Source organism: Dissoconium aciculare (genome assembly GCF_010015565.1).
Source record: "Dissoconium aciculare CBS 342.82 unplaced genomic scaffold K489scaffold_3, whole genome shotgun sequence".
NCBI lineage: Eukaryota > Fungi > Ascomycota > Dothideomycetes > Mycosphaerellales > Dissoconiaceae > Dissoconium > Dissoconium aciculare.
The window spans coordinates 204,401-225,785 of NW_022984953.1; the positions used below are offsets into that span (position 1 = coordinate 204,401).

General features: G+C 53.3%; 10 protein-coding genes across 10 annotated transcripts; 7 read left to right on the forward strand and 3 right to left on the reverse strand.

The window, feature by feature from the left end:
- The first annotated feature begins 400 nt into the window (after nt 1–400).
- On the forward strand, nt 401–1,871 carry K489DRAFT_377371 (uncharacterized protein). Its single transcript, XM_033604139.1, has one exon. The coding sequence runs from the start codon at nt 535–537 to the stop codon at nt 1,753–1,755; it is 1,221 nt and encodes a 406-aa protein (XP_033461882.1). The 5' UTR covers nt 401–534; the 3' UTR covers nt 1,756–1,871.
- An 84-nt stretch (nt 1,872–1,955) lies between these two features.
- Nucleotides 1,956–2,611, forward strand: K489DRAFT_143166 (uncharacterized protein). The gene has a single exon (XM_033599155.1). It carries the CDS (start codon nt 2,020–2,022, stop codon nt 2,524–2,526), a length of 507 nt encoding a protein of 168 aa, XP_033461883.1. The 5' UTR covers nt 1,956–2,019; the 3' UTR covers nt 2,527–2,611.
- An 85-nt stretch (nt 2,612–2,696) lies between these two features.
- On the reverse strand, nt 2,697–3,649 carry K489DRAFT_314334 (membrane fusion mating protein FIG1; the record flags this gene model as incomplete). The annotated part of the gene is made up of 3 exons (XM_033601000.1): nt 2,697–3,078; nt 3,145–3,472; nt 3,547–3,649. The coding sequence occupies 3 exons, from the start codon at nt 3,647–3,649 to the stop codon at nt 2,697–2,699; spliced, it is 813 nt and encodes a 270-aa protein (XP_033461884.1).
- A 1,027-nt stretch (nt 3,650–4,676) lies between these two features.
- K489DRAFT_351819 (uncharacterized protein) lies at nt 4,677–6,192 on the forward strand (the record flags this gene model as incomplete). Its single annotated transcript, XM_033602456.1, has 2 exons — nt 4,677–5,326; nt 5,593–6,192. The coding sequence occupies exons 1-2, from the start codon at nt 5,081–5,083 to the stop codon at nt 6,190–6,192; spliced, it is 846 nt and encodes a 281-aa protein (XP_033461885.1). The 5' UTR covers nt 4,677–5,080.
- A 1,350-nt stretch (nt 6,193–7,542) lies between these two features.
- On the forward strand, nt 7,543–9,305 carry K489DRAFT_377374 (dehydrogenase with different specificitie). The gene is made up of 2 exons (XM_033604140.1): nt 7,543–7,941; nt 8,007–9,305. The coding sequence occupies exons 1-2, from the start codon at nt 7,878–7,880 to the stop codon at nt 8,846–8,848; spliced, it is 906 nt and encodes a 301-aa protein (XP_033461886.1). The 5' UTR covers nt 7,543–7,877; the 3' UTR covers nt 8,849–9,305.
- K489DRAFT_143218 (uncharacterized protein) lies at nt 8,787–9,513 on the reverse strand. The gene has a single exon (XM_033599156.1). The coding sequence runs from the start codon at nt 9,348–9,350 to the stop codon at nt 8,976–8,978; it is 375 nt and encodes a 124-aa protein (XP_033461887.1). The 5' UTR covers nt 9,351–9,513; the 3' UTR covers nt 8,787–8,975.
- Nucleotides 9,514–10,240: 727 nt separating this feature from the next.
- K489DRAFT_377379 (uncharacterized protein) lies at nt 10,241–12,572 on the forward strand. Its single transcript, XM_033604141.1, has 6 exons — nt 10,241–10,780; nt 10,839–10,990; nt 11,043–11,508; nt 11,577–11,894; nt 12,001–12,170; nt 12,264–12,572. The coding sequence occupies exons 1-6, from the start codon at nt 10,680–10,682 to the stop codon at nt 12,287–12,289; spliced, it is 1,233 nt and encodes a 410-aa protein (XP_033461888.1). The 5' UTR covers nt 10,241–10,679; the 3' UTR covers nt 12,290–12,572.
- A 625-nt stretch (nt 12,573–13,197) lies between these two features.
- K489DRAFT_351827 (alpha/beta-hydrolase) lies at nt 13,198–15,670 on the forward strand. The gene is made up of 5 exons (XM_033602457.1): nt 13,198–13,993; nt 14,096–14,205; nt 14,273–14,431; nt 14,491–14,874; nt 14,948–15,670. Exons 1-5 carry the CDS (start codon nt 13,513–13,515, stop codon nt 15,491–15,493), a joined length of 1,680 nt encoding a protein of 559 aa, XP_033461889.1. The 5' UTR covers nt 13,198–13,512; the 3' UTR covers nt 15,494–15,670.
- Nucleotides 15,671–16,564: 894 nt separating this feature from the next.
- Nucleotides 16,565–20,598, forward strand: K489DRAFT_377381 (ARM repeat-containing protein). Its single transcript, XM_033604142.1, has 3 exons — nt 16,565–17,059; nt 17,142–20,068; nt 20,200–20,598. Exons 1-3 carry the CDS (start codon nt 16,877–16,879, stop codon nt 20,405–20,407), a joined length of 3,318 nt encoding a protein of 1,105 aa, XP_033461890.1. The 5' UTR covers nt 16,565–16,876; the 3' UTR covers nt 20,408–20,598.
- On the reverse strand, nt 20,400–21,153 carry K489DRAFT_429210 (uncharacterized protein; the record flags this gene model as incomplete). The annotated part of the gene is made up of 1 exon (XM_033608365.1): nt 20,400–21,153. The coding sequence occupies one exon, from the start codon at nt 21,151–21,153 to the stop codon at nt 20,572–20,574; it is 582 nt and encodes a 193-aa protein (XP_033461891.1). The 3' UTR covers nt 20,400–20,571.
- Nucleotides 21,154–21,385: the final 232 nt, after the last annotated feature.

A 21,385-nucleotide genomic window follows, 5' to 3' on the forward strand; every position in this document is an offset into this window, starting at 1 on the left:
AGAAAATGTGGTGAGCGGATAAGAGAAGACAGCAAGGAATACCAATACGTGCCAATGTATGCACCCCACCTGAAGAACGATCTTCCAGGGTCCATCTTGGCTTCCCTAGCTAGGTAACCAAAGCAAAGGCGCTGCAAGGTGAATCACACGGCCTAACAAACAGCCTGACAATTCTAAGCCGGCGTTATCGCGCAGTGCCACCGACGAATTGCGTGCTGGCGATTAGTGACGGCTTTCCCTGCGCCCGAAATGCGATCATCGCCCCTCCAATCGCGAATGGCTGATAATCCTGTAGTAGTAATAAATCATCACATACCCACTACATTATATCATACCGTACAGAAAACTGGTCTAGACGCACCGCAAGTGGTGAAATCGTGCTTTGGTAGCTCTCAAATTATCTCATAGGTGTCATTTTCTTGTGTTTGGTGTGGAAATCTGAAGAATATATACTCCCCTGTTCCCTCGTGTTCCATGAGCGACCCTTTCCTCGAAGGTTACACATCACGGGCTTCATCTCTTCACATTGTTACAATGTCGGAACTACGTGAACGCAAGCCGGCGGCGAAGGTAGCGGAAGCGGCATCAGCCATTGTCGAGAGAGACGACAAAAAGAACCGCAAAGACATTGATCCACGGCCTCCGCTCGACGTAGAGCCCAACCCAGTCGTCCTCGCGGGCCTCTTTGTTCTCTTTAGCATCGTCGTGGGTAGCCTGATCTTCTACAAATCCGATAATGCCAACGGCGGACCCTTCGCAAGCTGGGTGAACCAGAAGTTCCCCATCATCGACCGCACCCTCAACCGGGCCGAAGGCGCACCACTCTTCGGCGCCGCCGCTGCAGAGATCCCCTCGAAGACCTTCACCGAAGCCGAACTCCGCGCCTTCGACGGCAGCGAGCCCGAAACCCCAATCTACCTCGCCATCAACGGCACTGTCTATGACGTCTCCATCTCACCCTCCTTCTACGGCCCAGGTGGGCACTATCACCACTTCGTCGGCCGCGACGCCACGCGCGCCTGGCTGACCGAATGCTGGGACTCGCCTGACCAGCTAACCTGGCGACTCGACGGCCTGCTCGAGACGCTCTACACGCCGAGCTATCTCGACGAGCAACTCGAGGATGTACACTTCGGCCGCTGGGACCCGGCGTCTTCCAACGAGAACTTCAAATTCCCACCGGAGACGATGAAAACCCTCGCGAAGCGCGCCATGGAACGGCTAGGCAGCGTGACCGACAGCGAGAAGGCCAAACGCCGCGCGGAGGATCCCATCACGGCGCAGAAGAACCTCGACGCGGCGCTGGCCAAATGGGTGAATTTCTTCGCCGGCAGCGACAAATACCCGGCCGTCGGAACCGTGGTCCTCGATGAGAAGAACACCCCCGCACCCCCGGCGATCTGCGAGGCCGCGAAGAAGAAGAAGCCCTTCCTCGGCGGGAAGATGGATGCGCTGATGGGCAATCTGGGATTGGACACGGGCCTGAAGGCGGCGGCGAAACACTTCGGGGGGAAACCCATCGGGAAGGATGGCAAGGTTGTGGGCGAGGACGACGATGAGGAGGGATTCCCTAAAGGCATGCCGGATCACATCAAGGCGCAGATCCGTCGTGATCGGGCGGAGCGTGAGGCGGAGGACGCGGAGAAGACGAAGGCCGAGGGAGGACGCGCTGCTGGGAAGGAGGAGCCGGTTGTGGAAGAGGTGGATTTGAGTGCGGGTGAAGAGGACAAGATCACTTCTCATGAGGAGCTATGATTTATGGAGGAAGAACTGTGTAGACGAGATCTTTAATGATGTGAAATGAAGGCCGCGAAATATGAGAATATCATCATGCGAACCGAAAGAACCGAAGGCCAGCTACCATTTTCCGCGTAATAATTCTTCAAGGCCAGGTGAATGAACATGACGGTCCAGTCTTGCGATCACACGAAATACGCCTCTATTATCACACAAAAGCACTGTTCAATTAACCAAACGAAATGGAGAAACAGGTAGGAAACTCCAAAAGATGACCATAAAATGCATCAAAATTGCCTTTCTCCTCGTGTAGAAGAGAGAGTCTATCTATGTTCCCATCCCATCCCCAAAAGATCCCCACATCAGCAGGATCAACCCCAAACACATTTCATCGAACGACAATTCAAGAAGGTATCACCGTCCCAAGCTCCGACTCGCAGGAAGAGCAGCGGTGGTCTCTTCGAAAAAATAACGCCCGAAAATTCAATGCTCAGACTTGCTTCCCAAGAAAAGACTCCATGTTTCATTCTTTCCCAAGCAGATGATGATGATGCACGCGGACCGTCGAGTTGTCGAGTCGGTCAATTTCGTATTTCTTTCGACTCGTGTTTCTCGGCGCTCTTTCCAACGTGCGTGGTCTTGAGAATCCTTCCCTTCCCAGCATTAATACATGTTTGTTCCCTTTCCGTTTCTTTGAGCGAGGAGCGTAATTTTTCATGGTTGGCAATCCCCTGCTGTCGCGTGTCGTTCGATCATTCGAGCGACGACGTTGAGGATAGCGAAGCCTAGCATGATAGCCACCATGAAAAGGCGCCCATCCAATGGTCTCGCTCGTCGCGACATTATCATAATCATGACGATCCCGCATTTTCAGCGTCAATCGTTCTCAATCTTCTCATTCTCGTGCCCAATTTCCATCATGACCATCATCATCATCATCCTATGCTCGTCCGTGCTCTTCAATCATCATCCGTCAATTTGTCCAACAATTGGATGCTCAAAATCATGACGATCAGCGCGATCGTCACGATGATGAACAGCGCGAAGCTGAACCAACCCAACACCATCGCGCTGGTGCCGACTCCACTCCGTACGGATCCGTTCCCGAAATCTCCCGCGACCTGTGCTGCCGCGACTGATGCTGTGTGCTGCCATAGCACCGACACCAGGATGAAGATCGAGGAGATGAAGATGAGTGCTACGGCGACTTGCATCACTGCGCGGGAGGGAAAGGGTTTGATGTCGATGTCGCTGCCGGTGGAGGCGTTGTGCTCTTCGTGCCAGCCTGGGAAGGTCGCGAGGAGGAGGAAGGTGACGAAGGCCAGGATGATGGCGATGATTCTATGAGAGGATCATGATTAGCTTGTGTTGCGTCGTGTGACAGCTGTTCGCGCTGTGAGGACTTACATTAGGTATGGGAAGACGACGCTGTTCTTGAACGTGTTCGCCACGTAGATGAGGTTCAGGGGATCCTCTTCGATCGACAGCTGCTCGGCGAGGAGCGTCGCGTTGTTCGAACACAGGAAGCTTCCTCCGTCGTTGTTGATGCAGATTCCGAAGTATCCCACTCGGACTTCTAATGAAGCGCGTCCGACGATGTTTGCAATGGCGGCGCTGACGCCCGGGTCGACTTGCGTGGGATCATAATTCGGCGCGTACATTTGATAGAAGAAGGATATTAGGAAGATGTTGGGGATGGCGGGCGAGGAGGAGGAGCATCCTGCTAGTAGTAATGCTGTGGGAGGGGAGAACTGTCAGTTCATACTCTCTATTGTAGTTTCTCGAGCGATCCCCGCATTCATCACTCACATAATAGGATGATCGCCAATGCGATGAATATCATTAACACATGGTGGAAGCCCAGGAATGGTAACAGCTTCGTCAGGCCGACGGCGAATCTGATGTTGGGCATCGCGGCGGCGAGCTATGTGAGGTTTGGGTGGTACCCTTGGTCGTTGTCAAGATTGCTCCAGCGGCACTATGGCCGGGAGGTTGTTGGGTCGTCACGAAGCGATGCGTGCGCTGTTGAGGAGAGAGTATTGTCTTTTGGTTTCTGCCAGAACAGACACCCTCGCGATAGGTCTAGTAGTTTGTCGAAGACGAGATTCTGTATATTGACGTCGAGTCGCAACGGATTGGTGATATACTGAGTTGTAATCTGTGTCGCCAATGATATATGTCGTGCGAGGTTTGTTCGACTGCAAGCGAGGCGTTGATAACCGGTTCGAGGAAGTCTTTCAAGGGATAATTTGCGACCCTGCAGTAAGATCTTTTGCCAAGTCAGACCGTCGACGATATGATGTCTTTTCGGGAAATGAGGGAGGAAGGAGGTATGGATTGCAGAGAAAAATGCTTAGCTAGAAGTGATCGTGAGGAGACACGAAGAACAAAGCGAGTGTTTTCCTTCTCTGGTCGTAGACGCCGCCGAGTGTGTCGAAAAAGTCCAAACGCAACTACGCTATTCGCAATGAAATTCGTGAGGCTGGGATCGGGTGTTCGTGAGTCGAGACGGTTGGTGGTCTTTCGCCCGAGTATTAGGATGGCTGGGGTGCTGGGTGGTGACTTTCCCAGCCAGCCTTGCGCGGGCCGCCCAGTCGCCCGTAGCAACGGCAAACAGATCAACAATGACGTCGCGTCGCCTGCCCTGGAATTTTGGCTGTTGTCCAAAATTAGCGCCAGCCAGCACAGCCGTTCGATCCAACGGGCCGTCCCGTGTCCAAAGATCTAGAATGCCTGCCTTCCAGAATGCGTTCATTTGATTTGACAGTAGTATGATCGCATGACATGTGTATACCAGAGGGAAATAGCAAGGCCTATCATTGAGCTTGGGAGAACTTTCGCATTATAGCTTCGGACGATTGCAAGCTGTGAAGCACACCTGGGCATTCTTCTTTGTTCGTCCGTGTCATTATGGTCGAAGTGCCCGCCCAGTGAGTGGTTAGGCTCACGAACGTAAACATCAACCTCCGCATTCTATTACCTGTTTGTATGTATGTATGCATGTTCCGGGTCGTAATAATGATCTTCGTCCGAGGCACAGACGCCGTCACATCTCCCAGGAGAGGTCTACTGGCAATTTAGTCTCCAGCATGGAGGGGCGCAAGGGAATGTCTCCCGCTGCTTTTCTCCAATGTCTTTCTCTCATGATGACGAAACAATTTTCGTCGTGCTGCCTGGATGCCATTGACCGTGAGAGAGGCTCGAACAGCCACTACCTAGGTACCAATTCAGTAGAACACGCAGGGTACAGCGCATCAACATCTATCCCAAGCGTTCATGCATATACGTTTCTCTCTCCCTCTCGTTTCCTCTTCTCCACCACTCCTGCCTCCGACCGGGAGCAATGATCAGTCACAACAATGACCTCGACGACGACGGCGATGGCGACACCTCCTCATCGGGCAATTACGACATCCTCAAGGATTGCCTGTCAGCCATGATCATCGAGAAATTGACCCCAACCAATGCCCGACCGACCAAGAAGCGGACCTCGAAAGGTCGGAAGAACGAAATCAAGCCCGTGGAGAGGCCGGCGCCGTCGGAAGCGGAGGTCGAGAACGATGTTGCTGAATTGGGAGATTTCACAGAGGTGAGTTTGTGGCTCGATCGATGGATTTCTTACCGAACGGGATATCTGGCTTCGTTTGGTCAGGCGCTGGAGGCGTTGCGTATGGAGTCGAGAGGGTGTAGGAATGGCGTGCATGTTTCAGCCTCGATTCCGGATATTCGGGGCATCGAGGAGCGGCAGTCCTTCGTTTCATCCCGACTCTTCTCAACAAAACACAATCTCAATGATGAGCCGAACGACATAGAAAATTGATCGAAAGTGCCTGAGCCAATTTTCCTTCTCACTAGTACCTGGCCCAAGAAATCCACTCGAGCCTCCCGGAGGATTTACGCACACTCTCATATGCAGGAACGCAAAACGACAGCGCCCTCTCCGTCCGGTACACGCTCCCCCTGGACGACGCTATCCTCGACACCATCCTCAAGCCACTACCCCTGAGCATCCGCGACTCCCTCACATCCTACAATCTCCTGACCAATGACGACGACGGCAAAGATGCAGTGGAAAGCGCCTACCGCCTCTTCCTCTGCACATGCTTACACAACTACATCATCAGCACGACGACGAAACCGCCGGAACATGACCCTGCCACGGTCGCAAACCGCACCACCGCCTGCGAGATCTGCGACCGCGAACACCTCCCGCTGACGTACCATCATCTGATACCCCGGCAGATGCACGCCAAAGCGGTCAAACGTGGCTGGTGCGCGGCGTGGGAAGTGCAGAAGGTGGCGTGGTTGTGTCGCGCGTGCCACTCGTACGTGCATAAGATTGCGTCAAATGAGGAGCTCGCGAGGGATTTCAGTAGTATTGAGAGATTACTGGAGAGGGAGGATGTGGTGAAGTGGGCAGCGTGGGTAGGGAGGGTGAGGTGGAAAGCGAGGTGAGGTGTGTGTGAGTGAGAGAGAGAGGGGGAGATAGAGAGGGAGGTCTTGGGAACGGTATCATTCGGATAGGAGAGTTGGAGGGACATGTGAGGTGGGATCCTCAGAGCGAGGGATCTTTGAGGTGAAGGTGATGCGCAGACAACCTGCTGCACTTCTCTCTGAGGAACCCCTTTCGCGCCGTTGTCGGTATGCGAGCAATGTGGTCGGACGTGGATAGATATTGTTGGAAGCAAGTCTTGCTCCCTGCAACACTCACATGAATTGTATTCCCTCTCATGCAGAATTTAGACTGTAGCAGAGTGGTGTCTTGTCAAGATTGTGCGCTACCCAGCTCGTGGACCAATTGATGAATCACAAAGTACACGGGAAAGAAAAATTCTCACGAGATCATACACGCCGAGAAGTGTCTAAAACAATCGATGCTCCACGATGAATATCATCTATGGAAACACAACCCGGCCCATCGGCTATCATCTCGTCCGTCCTACTTTCACACACCATCGCTCCCGCTCCTGAGATCCCACTATTCCACATCTCGCTAAAAGTCTTACAAGTCCTCTCGAAGAGATCCCTATGCATTTGCAGCTGCGCCTCTTGGACCACATTCCAAAGTTGTCGAATGATGTGATACAGCGGACGTAGTTGGAGCAGTGTCACGGAAGAAGCTATCTGATCACGAATTTCACCCAACGCGAGCTCGCACAGATGTGTGATTCCAACAATGCCCGAGTCTCGCAAAGCTTCGACCGTTGACGGCACTGAACTCATCAGGCTTTGAACCGCGAAGATGAGCATCATCAGCCGACAGCCGTCCTTCAGACAAGCTGTACATGACGTGCATGTATGTATGGTCGTAAATGGTAGTCGTCGTCGCCCATCTGCTGTGGTCGCTGCGGTCTTCGTGGAAAGCTGGCTCATTGGACCGTCGGCACGACATCTCATCGTGGTGAACATGCTTTCACACCGTTCTTTCAACGTCCGTGAAAATCGGGTAGAATTTCGTCGTGGCGAGGATACAGGATGTACTTATGAGTATATCTGAATATTGCGGGCACGTGCAGAAGATGAGCACATGAAAAGATCCTTCTTCTACACCGGGTTCTCTTTTCCTGTTCATTGTTGTGAGGCCTCCATGGTATCTTGCCAATAACATGGTGACGAGTTCCCGCTGGGTTCAACGCCAAATGCTGTGCCGCACAGCAAAACCCAATAGGATCGCCAACAGGATGAAAAAGACCCGGAGACGACAGGTGGCACACCTACTACCTCCGAAATAAGATTTGTTCGTGTTTGTATGCTTAGCCGCACAGCAAAAACAAACAAGATCGTCAACAGGATGAAGAAGACTTGCGACGATAAGTAGCTGGATTCTACGGGTATGAGGCGTAGGAGGCGTAGGAGGCGTGCATGCAGCTGCAGCCAAAATTGTGTTGAAAGCCTCCTAGGTAGCTAAGTATGTATCTCTTCCCGCTCTCACAACATCACAAACTTGGTATCACTCCACTCGACCGTCGTGTGAGCTAGGGAATAGATTCCTCATATGACTGAGGGAGAACATAGAAAAGTTGTCGAAGACTTGATTGTTACTGCGCAGCTTCACACGATCGTCAGCAGCTGTACATCCTGCTCTGTTCTCCGCTTCGCTCCCCGACAGTGATACAAACGCTGTCCATCATACCGGCATTATGAAAGATTTCGACCTCGCAAAACTTCCCGATCAAACAGGTCGCCATATCGTCGTCACCGGCGGTAAGTTTTTCGATCGAGTCCCGCTCGCACGAACCGTCATTACAGGGACTCATGCTATGTCACAGGGACTAGCGGTCTGGGCCTACAGATGGTCGAGCGTCTCGCTGGCCTCAACCCTTCTCTGGTGGTCTTTACCGGCCGAAACGAAGCCCGTGGTGCTTCTATCGTCCAAAGGCTCCGCGAGCAACATTCAAATGTCCGGGTAGAGTTTCTCAAGATGGACTTAGCATCGCTTAGCGATGTCCAGGCTTCGACTGCCACGCTGGCGACGATGCTCGGGGATAGTCTGGATCTCTTGATCTGCAACGCAGGCATTATGGCCACCCCGCCAGGACGAAGTCAAGATGGCTATGAAATCCAATGGGCTACGAATCATCTCGGTCATGCCTTGTTGCTGAAGCACCTCCGCTCTACGCTTACGGCGACAGCTCAGGCCCACGGTGATGCTCGAGTCGTTGTGCTTACCTCCGAGGGCCTGTTCCTTGCACCGGAGGGAGGCATCGTCTTTCGAGACCTGAAGACTACGCAAGACTACGGATTTGGAGCTAGATGGCGGCGCTACGGCCAGAGCAAATTGGCCAATGTCCTCTACACGCAGCAGCTTGCAGAACGATACCCGGAAGTCTCCTTTGTTGCAATCCATCCAGGTGTCGTAGGCACTGATCTGGTGAACTCACTCGGCTTTGCGGATCGACTTTTGGTGTACACTACTTCCAAGGTCTTGAAACCCGAGGACGGCTGCAAAAGCCCATTGTGGGGTGCGACCGTGCCTCGCAGCTCCTTTACTAACGGAGGATATTATCGTCCTATTGGAGAAGTAGGCAAGCCGACAAAGTGGACGCAAAGCAAGAAGCTAGGCGAGGAACTGTGGACGTGGACGGAAACCGCATTGCAGGAGTTTGAGTGAAGACTCTCACGGTTCGACGTATTGTCGACAACCTGCGTGTTGGCTAGTACTCTGCTGGTGAGGGACTGTCATCAAAGGTTCGACTCCATAGGATCTATTGTGTGAGATGTTTTCGTGCACGTCCGATTCAGTATTCGTCGGTGTCAGCAATACCTTTTGGGCAAGGATTGTGTTTTTGCGCACGCGACACCTCGATCTGACACCAGAGGCCCAATCTGGCGACTTCGAGCTCCTGTATCACTGATTTGGATTTTTGCATCTTCCTAAGTTCCCTTCTCTGATCTCTTGCTTTGAATTCCTGGTAGGTTGCGGAGGTGAAGTTGCGGATTTGAAGCGCTCGAGACTGTGCGACGGGCGACCAGAGATCCAAGATCTGGCACATCGCCATAGCCTGGGGATGGCAGGGAGAATGATGCATCGATTGCGGCTTGTTGCGAGTGCCGAGTCTTCCAAAATGTGGGGTTGTATGTGAGACGGCGATGTAACTCACCAGATCGCACATTAGTCATATATGCATGTCCATGAAGTGTGGACTCCAGCCGCACGGTGATCTCCGGTCTGGCGTTGGAAGGCGGAGGTTTTGGGCGGCTGTGCTCAGTGTCCCTACATCATCGCCTGGATATCTCACTCATAGCCTACGTCTCAACATCGTCCGTCTATTGATCCTCAGCGTAATGTTTCGTCATGGCATTGACCCTGCAACATCATCACAACACCGCCTACCATCCCACATATCGCCAGGAGTATGCGCTGTGATGACGGGTTGCATGAAGAGGGCACCGCTTCACTCTATCCAATGCGACTGAGGATGCTATTCTAGAGCACGTAATACGCACCTTTATTATTTGCGTCAAGGCTGACTTGAGCTAATTGAGTATTCATGACTTGTCGATGATTGATTGGAACCTACCGGAAACGACCCTCGAGTCGACGCCCCTGTGTCTCCCGCAGTCACTCATGGTCTTGCATATGCAACAGAGCTGAGATGTTCCTGTACACCATGCCTTTTGATGTCGATGTAGGATTTCGGGCGCGATTCAGACCAAAATATTCGTGGTGGCTTGCTCAAGGACGGCGTATGTTGACCGCATTTGTAAAGATGTTGCTGGCTTCGAGATGCTCAAGGAAACAAGACTTGGAGACCGCCGAAGCTTCGGCAAAAATATTGAAGTCGGACTGAAATCAATCCACACCTCCCATACGTACAATCATCACCACTCTCGACACAATTCGTCTCATCACATTATCCAAAACGAAGTGGTTGAATACATCCCTTGGTTGGGCCAAGTTACCAATCCTCATCCTCATTGTCATCGTCGTGAACAACCCTACCGTGCTCACCAGTCCGAAGGCCATTTGCCGAGTGTTATCGATAGGCTTCGGCAAGCAACACTGTGCGGGGCAGAGCTCCGGCCGGACTTGCCCCGAAAATTTGCCTACCAACACGTTCGCCCGCCAAAGATTCGCCCAGCAAAGCCCAGCAAAGCCCAGTATTGCCCGCGGAGTGGACAGACCCTCTTTTGCATAGGATTCCGCGCCCCACCGAGGCGGGTGACTTGAACCGCCCAAGCTATTGCTGCTATAGTACTCGCCGAGAACAAATCGATCGCAATCTCACCACTCTTCACGAGTGACAGTCTCGTGCCTCTTATCTATCCTTGGAAGACACTATTCGGCCTCGAATCTCTTCCGATCTTTCTTTCCGATCTACGCGACCTATTTCATCATCCCCTCCTACCCCGCCGGATTGCAACAGTATCTTCATTGACAGGGCGCGGTGCGTTGCGTCACGGCCCATCGACAAACTCCGCCCACGAGATCGACAGTCATCATGTCATACTATCCTGGACAGCAAGGCGGCAGCCACTACCCGGGCTATCCTCCGCAAGGTGGTCCTCCGCCTGGACAATACCCTCCTCCTCAGCAATACGGGTGGGTCATCACATCGTCCAGGTTCTGCCATCCACATGCGCTGACAGTGTTCTCATAGTGGCTATGGTGGACCGCCGCCTCCTCAACAGTACAACCAAGGCTATGGTGGACCTCCGCCACAGCAATACAATCAGGGCTATCAACAAGGACCACCGCAAGGGAACTTCGGCTATGGTCAGCCAAACCCAGGTGGACCGCCACAACAACAACGTACGCGATCTGTGACCATCACGTGAAGACTTCTTTTCTGACAAACGAGTAGCTCTACACGCGCCTCCACCACCGCAACAACAGCAAAACTTCGGCAACGGCGCTCCAAATAGTTACACATACCAATACTCCAATTGTACAGGTCGAAGAAAGGCACTATTGATCGGCATCAACTATTTCAACCAGCGAGGACAGCTTCGTGGATGTATCAACGATGTCAAGAACATGTCGGGATTCTTGAACGGACACTTTGGATATAAACGCGAGGACATGGTCATCTTGACCGATGACCAGCAAGCACCTATGAGCCAGCCGACTAAGGCCAACATCATCCGCGCAATGCATTGGTTGGTAAAGGACGCCCAGCCGAACGATTCGCTATTCTTCCACTATTCTGGTCACGGTGGTCAGACTCCTGATCTCGACGGTGACGAAGAGGATGGATACGATGAAGTCATCTATCCTGTTGACTTCCGGGAGGCTGGTCACATCGTTGACGACGACATGCACAACATCATGTAAGAACTGCCCCCCTTCCTCGTGATCCCGACGCCCATCGCTAATTTGTTTTCTTCTCCTACGACAGGGTCCGAAGCCTCCGACCAGGTGTCCGTCTCACTGCAATCTTCGACTCTTGCCACTCTGGATCCGCCCTCGATCTTCCATACATCTACTCCACTCAAGGTGTGCTCAAGGAGCCCAACCTTGCCAAGGAAGCTGGTCAGGGTCTGCTTGGTCTTGTCACGTCATACGCGAAAGGCGATATTGGCGGTATGGCATCGACGGCGATGAACTTTTTCAAAAAGGCCACCAGCGGTGATGATGCTTACCAGCGCAACCTGGTCACCAAGACGAGCCCGGCAGATGTCATCATGTGGAGTGGAAGCAAAGACAGTCAGACTTCGTAAGTGCCTCCGTGTTTGCAGTCCGCGAGCAGTCTTAGTGGGGCGACCATCTCAAGATCTGCTTAGATGTGTATGAGCGCGATACTGACAAGTTCGTCTTTACAGGGCCGATGCCAACATTTCGGGTCAAGCCACTGGCGCCATGTCCTGGGCGTTCATTACCGCGCTCAAGAAGTCTCCTCAACAGAGCTACGTGGAGCTGCTCAACAGCATCCGCGACGAGTTGGAAGGCCGCTACGACCAGAAACCGCAATTGAGCTGCAGTCATCCTCTTGGTAAGATTCTCCCTCACATGTTCTTCCCAATCCTCCCTTCCCACTGCCACATCGCTTTCAAGAATCCAACACATGCTAACTGAGGGAAACCAGATACGAACTTGCTATACGTTATGTGATGCTTTTGAGTGAACAAGGACATCGGAGTTTCTGGGAGATTTTTGCTATGTGGGGTTCCCACCATGAGATACTATCGAGTAGAAAAGCCGCTTGTTTTCTGAAATGATGTTTCTAAAATCTGCAGTATCGTTGTGCATCATGCTGTGATGGACGTGAGGTTCATTGGATGAGAGACGCGAATGAGTGTCGACAATTCTGGCGCGATGATGCCTCGAACTTGACTCGTGGGACTCTTCACAGTTACGCAACGATCCTCCCATCATGAAGCGATGACGAAGCCCAGTGATATCACCTGTGATCCATTCTCATGTACTGCGCGCGATCACGATGTCTTGCGAATGTCATGATGCAAGGCACACCCATGGACGGCGAATAATAACATGTGAAAGATGCCCGCCGCCGGAACTATTGTTAAACGATGTACGATGTTGTCGCGGAAGAATCCCCTACTCGGTTTCGGCACATTTTCCATGCCCGCGAACTTTGCTACCCCAGTCCGCACTGTGCTTGTTCCTTTGTAAAATTTGAGAGTCAGCCCTCTCCTTGTGACTCGTTGAATCAGTCAAACATGCAACGAGCTTCCCTGATGACTGACGAAGTGGATCGATACGGTCCCAGACTACGTGTGTCAAAGTCTTCGCCCTCTCTCCGATAGTGATGAGACCTTATTCTAGGAGAGATCAGAGGATTAGAGACGGGAGCCATTGGAAGCAGGTACCGGACATTTCGCATCAGCCCAAGGCAACCGTAGAGTAGTAATAATCGAGAGATGTTCGAGCTAAGGAAAAGCCACTATGCCGACATCTCCGCACTTCGTCTCGAGCTATTCCCGATTCCACCACCACCCCAGACTGTCATTTCCTGGCAGTGCGGCATTGGAACCTTTTTGATGATGCCAGTCGTGGATCGTCCACGCGAACTTTGAACGGACAGGGCAATGCCGCATCGTCATGCTGTGGCAAGAAGAGTGTCATATATGTGCGAACAGCGTTCGCGATCATGTTCCAACACGCACTAGACTGCCGAGGTAGCGGCATAGACGATCAACCTTAATTCCCTTCCATCAAGTGGATACCGTGCAGTAATGAGTTGATATCTGATCACAGTAAGAAGAAGTATAATACTTCACACGTCTCTCTTCCTTTCGTGGCCATCGTCGCCTCCACCGTTCCTTCAACCAAGGCGTCTCCCAATCCCTCCGCGCCTCCATTCGCGATCCGCAATGTTCACCAACATGATCGGGGCCTCCACGGCCCTGCTCCTCGCGAGCGCCACTCTCATCAACGCCCAAACGCTCCCCACTGTCGACCTCTCATATGCCCTCCACCAGGCCATCGACTACAACTCCACCGGCAAGCTCTACACCTTCAGCAACATCCGCTACGCCGCTCCTCCGGTCGGAAAGCTACGCTTCAAAGCCCCCGTCGCGCCCTCAACCAACCGCACCCTCACCAACGGCAGCGACAAGAACGGCGCTTGTCCCTCCGGTCTGCCCAACTGGCTCTCCGCTGCGTACCCTTTCATCGGTGCCTACCTTGGCGGTCAGCGCAATTTCACCCGTGATAGCTTCAATGTGCCGCCGCCGGGTGGCCCGTCGAATCCCTCTGATGCGGGCACTCCGGAGGACTGCCTGTTCTTGGATGTTGTTACTCCCAAGGCGATCTTCGACAAGGCCAATACGACCGGCAACACTGGCGCTCCCGGTATGTTAGAGCATCTGCGAGGATCCTGTCCGAGTTGTCCGCGTTGAAAGGACGCGACTGTTTTCACTGGAGATTTTACTAATTTGATCCCCTCGTTTTCAGTCCTCGTCTGGATCTACGGTGGTGGATACACTTTCGGCTCAAAGACTCAATATGGTAGCCCTGCTGGCTTAATCTCACGCAGCCAAGGCAAAGGTGATGCAGGTGTTGTGGTAGGTTGGGCGATACAGAATCTGACATATGGTGGATGCCCTTATGCTGATCATTACTCGCAATTAGTATGTCGCCATGAACTACCGCATCGGAGCCTTTGGTTGGCTCTCAGGCCCAACTTTCCAGGGTGACGGAGGTATCGCCAATGCCGGTCTTTATGATCAACGCCTTGCCCTTAAGTGGGTTCAGGATAACATTGCTAAGTTTGGAGGTGACCCGAAGCGCGTAAGTATTTTATGCTCCTGCAAAATTATGGAGAATGTCTCTGCTGACGAAAATACCAGGTGACCGTCTTCGGCGAGTCTGCCGGCGCCGGCTCCATCATGCACCAAATCACCGCCTTCGGTGGTCGCAGCGACATTCAGTTCCAAAACGCCGTGCTGCAGTCTCCGGCTTTTGCTCCCATCCTCTCCAACCACCAGCAGGAGGCTTTCTACAATGACTTCTTGCGTCTCGCGGGCGTTTCCAACTTTGCTCAATTGCAGGCTCTCCCGTACGGTCGTCTGCAGTCCGCCAACCTGCAGCAGATTCAGAATTCGTCATACGGTACTTTCACTTTCGGTCCGGTCGTGGACGGTGTTATTGCACCTCAGAGTCCGGGTCAATTGCTCTCCAAGGGACAATTCTATAAGAACGTCAAGGTCATGACCGGACACAACTCCAACGAGGTGAGTCTTGGCCGTGGTCAATGACATTTCGATCCTCTCCCTGACATCCACTAACGTGACATTCTTCCTCCAGGGCATCCTTTTCACTCCTTACTACATCAACAACGACGAAGTCTTCCGCTCCGAACTCATCAAACTCCTCCCCAACCTCGGCGCCTTCCCGGACACCGTCGACTACATCATGAACACCATGTACCCGGCCGACTACTCGGGCAAGCAGGGCTACACGGACATCATCGGCCGCGTGATCAAGGCCATCTCCGAGGGCATCTTCAACTGCAACACCGTCTACCTGGCCAAGGCCTTCGGCAACCAGACCTACTCGTACGAGTTCGCCATCCCGCCGGGCATCCACGGCAACGACATCTCCTCGACCTTCTACAACGGGAACGACGTCCCCTCCGTCCCCGTCGCCCTCGCCATGCAGCAATACATCGCCAGCTTTGCGCTCAAGGCGGGCTCGCCGAATTACTTCCTCGGCAAACCTAACGCGCCCTGGTTCCCCGTCTATGGGCGGAACAGCTCCGTCCAGATTTTGAACTCGACGAGTTTCAAGCAGGCCAATGATCCTTACAATAACTACCGGTGTACGTATTGGCAGAAGGCTCTCTTTGAGTAGAGAGAGAATGAGTAGAGAGAGACATGTGTAACTTTTCTCTTTCTTTTTTCCCCAAAGGGCAGTTGTCTTTTGTGTGTTGTGTTGTCATTTGAACGAGGAACAAGTTGCAAAGAAAGACTTTTCTCCACGATGCGGATAGAGGTATTACGAAAACCACCAGATTCGAGAGATTCTTCCCGGCCCACGAAGTCGTTGCTGGATGATCGCATTGAATCTTCTATTTTTCTTCTCCATTCTCTTTTGAGGTGAATGTCTGTAGAGGATATGGTCCTACAGCCCAGCAAAGATTGGGCTGACCCTGGGTTGCCTCCGGGTTTTCCCACCTGTTGAATGCGGTCTGGGATCGCCTCCATGAGCATTCCCAACGCGACAGTCATCATAATCCAAGAGCCTACCGAACCCTCATCATTTGAGTCATTGACCATCCGTTTCCAACTTATCATTATATACTGTAGTATGATAATACAGCTGGTGAGCATTGTGGCGAACGATCTTGCAAGCCCTGGAGACCAAGGATAATAAAGGACACAATGGAAATGCCGTTAGGGTTGTTGAAACTTCTCCCTCTGGAATGCTTCTTCTAACGCGGGGCAAAAAAGCTGTGTTGTTTTTGATCCGGGCGATTGGATTTCGTCTGGAGGTGGGGGAGGGTTTTGCCTGCAGGGTCCGTTTCATCATCAGTGTCGAAGCCGCGCGGTTAGAAGGAAAGTCATCAATAGGCGGTTATTATATGCCGTACACTATAGATGGGAATTACAATGGGCTGACTGTAATAATAAGAGGAAGAGACAATGCTCACCTCGACCGCAGCCCTGGGCCAGCTGAGAAAGTGGTACCGTTCCCGTGTGATGATACCTATGGTTAATAAATTGGACCCGGACTTCTGTTCTCGCTTTGGTGGAGAGCTGGGACGTGTTCAGGGCGGAAAAATTTCCCCGAAATCTGCTGCACCCCAGGGCTCAATACGCATACAGGTAGGTACCCGTCTACGTTGCCGGCTTGAGCTGTCTCTCTTCGTCGTTGAATGGAATTTGAGCAGTCGGAGTGTATACTGAATATCAAACCTGAATAAATCTTCCTCGTCATAAAATTTGACATTCTATCTGACGTCTTACTGTTCCTTGGGATCTTCCGCTTGGGGTGAGAAACGGATCCGGCCGTGGATCTATTAATTGAGGGCCCTGGTTTTTGCCGCCGAATCGGAAAGCACCGTCGACGCAATCCGATAAATTTCCCCCACCACTGGAAACACTATATTCTGTCAGGTAGGCCTCTCGGTTGCAGGTCTGCACAACAACAAAACATCCTCTGCATCTTACACCGACTCTCTGGATCGACGCGACCGGCATTTGGTTTGCGCACGACGGTCCAAAACCCGGCATCATGTCGGTCCTATCGTCTGATGTTCACAGCGCCTTGACGCAATTGCTTCAAGGCCTGCAATCTCCAGACAACACCGTCCGCACCCAGGCGGAGACCAATCTCAACAACGAATGGGTTAATACCCGACCCGATGTGCTGCTGCTGGGACTGGTAGAGCAACTCGGCGGATCAAACGATGAAGGTGTAAGTCTATCATGCGAGGAGGACCATCCGCTGTCAGCCACGCGGTTCTACACTTTGCAAGATTACTGAGTGACGATTCCAGGCACGATCTTTCTCCGCTGTACTCTTCCGCCGCCTTTCGACCCGCACCATCAAAGACACCGCGGGCACTGCTCCTAGCAAGGAGCTGTTCCTGCACCTGAACCTTCAAACGCAGACCGAGATCCGTACGCGTCTACTGGAGGCCTACGTCCGAGAGACGGTCAAGCCGATTCGACACAAGATTGCGGATGCGGTGGCGGAGCTTGCGAGACAATACACAGACAATGAAGTTCTTGCAGCTGATGGCTCGCGAGAGAATTGGGCAGATTTGCTCAGTGCGCTCTACCAAGCGAGCCAGTCTCCCGATGTTACCCTCCGGGAGTCAGCATTCCGCATCTTTGAGCAAACACCTGGCATTATTGAAAAACAACACGAGAACATCATCTTGGAGGTCTTCCAGCGCGGTCTGAACGATGATTCGGTTGATGTGCGGATCGCCACCATGCTGGCCTTCTCCTCTTTCTTCCAATCGCTCTCGAAGAAGGCTCAGCCGAAATACCAGGTGCTTATCCCGTCTATCCTCAACACGCTCGTTCCCTTGCACGAAGAGGAGAACTCCGAGCAGCTCTCTCGTGCGCTCGCAGCGATCATTGATCTCGCAGAGACTTCGACAAAGATGTTCAAGAGCTCTTTCTCGGCGCTTGTTGGTGTATGCATCAAGATGATCCAGGATAAACAATTAGAGGACCCGGCGCGTCAGAACGCCATGGAGCTCATGGCAACATTCGCAGACTTCAGTCCCAAGATGTGTAAGAGCGACAAGGATTACGTGACGGACATGGTGACACAGTGTTTGGCGTTCATGGCCGAAGTCGGTGCTGATGACGAGGATGCGGAGGAATGGCTCGCGGCGGAGGACATCGACTTTGACGAGACCGACACCAACCATGTTGCTGGTGAGCAAGTCATGGATCGTCTGGCTAACAAGATTGGTGGCAAAGATCTGCTTCCGCCCACCTTTATTTGGCTTCCGCGTATGTTGGAGACGGGTAGCTGGCGTGACAAGCACGCAGCCTTGATGTGCATCTCTGCCATTTCCGAGGGTTGCCAAGATCTGATGGAGGCAGAATTGGAGAGCGTACTCCGCCTTTTGATGCCTTCCCTCGAGGACCCTCATCCTCGCGTTCGGTGGGCTGCTTGCAACGCGCTCGGTCAGATGTCTACCGACTTCAAGGGAACCATGCAGACCAAGTGGCATCAAGTCGTTCTTCCGGCTTTGATCAGTATCCTCCAAGCACCCGAGCCTCGTGTGCAATCTCACGCCGCTGCGGCGTTGGTCAACTTTTGTGAGGAGGCCGAGAAGGAGATTCTGGAGCCTTATCTTGACTCACTTCTTTCCAACCTCATGCGATTGCTCGCCAGCGAGAAGCGCTTCGTGCAGGAACAGGCTCTGTCGACCATCGCCACTGTTGCTGATTCGGCTGAAAGCACTTTCGGGAAATGGTACCCTGATCTCATGCCTGCTCTATTCAGCGTCTTGCAGCAGCCCAACGAGAAAGAAACTCGCCTACTCCGCGCCAAAGCGATGGAATGTGCTACACTCATTGCTCTTGCTGTTGGCAAAGAACGTATGGGCCAGGATGCTACCCAGCTCGTTGGCATTTTGGGCGCAGTGCAACAGGGAATCGTCGACGACGATGACCCGCAATCCAGCTACCTGCTCCACTGTTGGGGACGTATGTGCCGCGTTCTTGGTCAGGACTTCGTCCCTTACCTTCAGACCGTCATGCCCCCTTTGATGAAGCTTGCACAGGCCAAGGCTGATATCCAGCTGCTCGATGATGCCGAGAACGTTGCACAGATCGAACAGGAAGAAGGCTGGGACCTTGTGGCTCTCAAGGGCAAATACATCGGTATCAAGACCAGCACACTTGATGACAAGTTCATGGCCATCGAGCTCATCTCCGTCTACGCACAAAACTTGGACGCCGGATTCGCGCCCTATGTCCTAGAAGCTATGGAGACTGTTGCTCTGCCCAGCTTGGCGTTCTTCTTCCACGACCCAGTACGCGTCGCTGCAGCCAAAGCCGTCCCCCAACTACTCAACTCATACAAAGTTGCGTACGGGGTTGGCAGTGCCGAATATGCAAACCTGTGGAAGGGCACGATTGAGAAGGTTCTCGAAGTCCTTGAGACGGAGCCCGCCATTGAGACCCTGGCGGAGATGTACCAATGTTTCTACGAGTCTGTGGAAGTCTCTGGCAAGGACTGCATGTCCAACGAGCACATGTCCACTTTCATCACCTCCGCTGAGACCGTCCTGAAGGACTACCAGACCCGTGTGACCGAGCGCGCCCAGGAGGCCGCCGAGCGCGATGACGGCGAGGAGCCCTCCGAAGCCTTCGAATTCGCCGTCGAGGACGATCAGACCCTCCTCTCCGACATGAACAAGGCCTTCCACACCCTCTTCAAGCACCAGTCCACCTCCTTCCTTCCCCACTGGGAGCGCCTGTTGAGCTACTACGCCCACTTCGTCGCCTCCCCCGACGACCCCACCCAGCGCCAATGGGCCCTCTGCATCCTCGACGACGTCCTCGAGTTCTGCGGTCCGGCCTCCTGGCACTACCACACGCATATCGTCCAGCCGCTCGTCACCGGCATGCGCGATGATGCCCCCGCCAACCGTCAAGCCGCCTGCTACGGCGCCGGTGTGGCCGCGCACAAGGGCGGCGAGCCCTGGGCGGAATTCGCCGCTGGATCTCTCCCCATCCTCTTCAGCGTCGTCGCCAGACCGGACGCCCGCAGCGAAGACGACGTCTTTGCGACCGAGAACGCCTGCGCAAGTATCGCCAAGGTCCTCCACTTCAACCGCTCCAAGGTGGAGAATGTGCAGGAGTGCGTGAACGCCTGGGTCGACACGCTCCCCGTGGTGAACGACGAGGAGGCCGCGCCTTTCGCGTATGGTTTCCTCGCGGGATTGATCGACGAGTATGTCACCCTTTCCCTTTTCCGCTTTCCTTTTCCCTCCCCCCTATTCCACTCTCCCTCCCGCCCGGACCCATTCCATCATGATCTATATGTACTCTTTGCTAACCTATCTTCCTTTTTCCACCCCACAGTCAAAACCCCGCCGTCCTCGCCAAGGCCTCCCAATGCTTCACCCACATCGCCCAAGCCCTCGAGGCCGAAACCCTCCAAGGCGCCTCCGCCCAGCGCGCCGTCGAGGCCGGCAAGAAACTCATCGCCATGGCCGGCCTTGACGCCCATGTCCTTTTGGCGGGACTCCCGCCGGAGACGCAGGGCGTCGTTCGGGCGTTGTTCGGGTAGAGGGATGCGTGCGTGAGCGGCGTAGTAGTGTCGGAGGGAATTTTGGGTAGGAAGTCGCGAGGGAAGAGAAGAAGAAGAAGAAGAAGAAGAAGAGGGGGAGGAGGAAACGTGGATCGTTGCTCGCTCGTAGGATCTGGTGGGATTATGGGAAACTTGTCCTTTCATTAGGTATCATAATCGGAAAGATTTCCGGTCGTCGGCCCCTTTTCTTTTTGGCTTTCACTGGCCTGCTGCGCCTGCTGCTGCTGCTGTAGCACCCAGGGGTATTGATGGATCGATCGAGCATCTCCTAACAACCTCCCTGTCTCTCCTCCTGCCCATTTCGCCTTCTGGTAGGTCTCTGCGTCTGGCACGATGGTCGTGCGATCTGCTTCAGTGTTGCTTGACCCACTTTCGTTGGACGATCTCGTAAAGTCGTGTGGAAGCTTGCCGCTGAGATCGATGTCGCCACCGAAGATGGTTTCAGCAATATGTTGCGAGCCGTCCGGCATTATCACAGTAATTTCTTTCCACCCAGCGCCATTCCTGAGTCGTTCCCATGATTTATCTGGCTTTTCATGGGGCCATATGCCTCCTGGAAGGTCGATCCAGGCTGGCGACCAGAGTTTGTCCTCGCGCCAGGATTCCTGCACAATTTCCTCGGGATTGAGCTCGCTCTCGTCGAGTTCGAGACCGTGTCTGCGCCGACAGAGCTCTTGATCCCTAAGCACTGTCTCGCGCTTTCGTTCCACCTCAGCGAGAAACATTTGGAAGGGGCGCGATCCCTCTGGATAGATGTGTGGGCTCCCGTTTAGTTCCATAGATTGCTCATGGTGCTTGCGACAGGAATTTTTGAATGATTCCATAACCTGTCCCGCCCCGCCATGAACGAGCGCTGGGTGGTGTTGAATAGGCAGCCAGGTCGAGCCTGGTTCTGGCTCGATGAAAGAATGTCTGAGAGGATTCCCAATCACGGGCCAGGGTCCGCCCCATGATGAC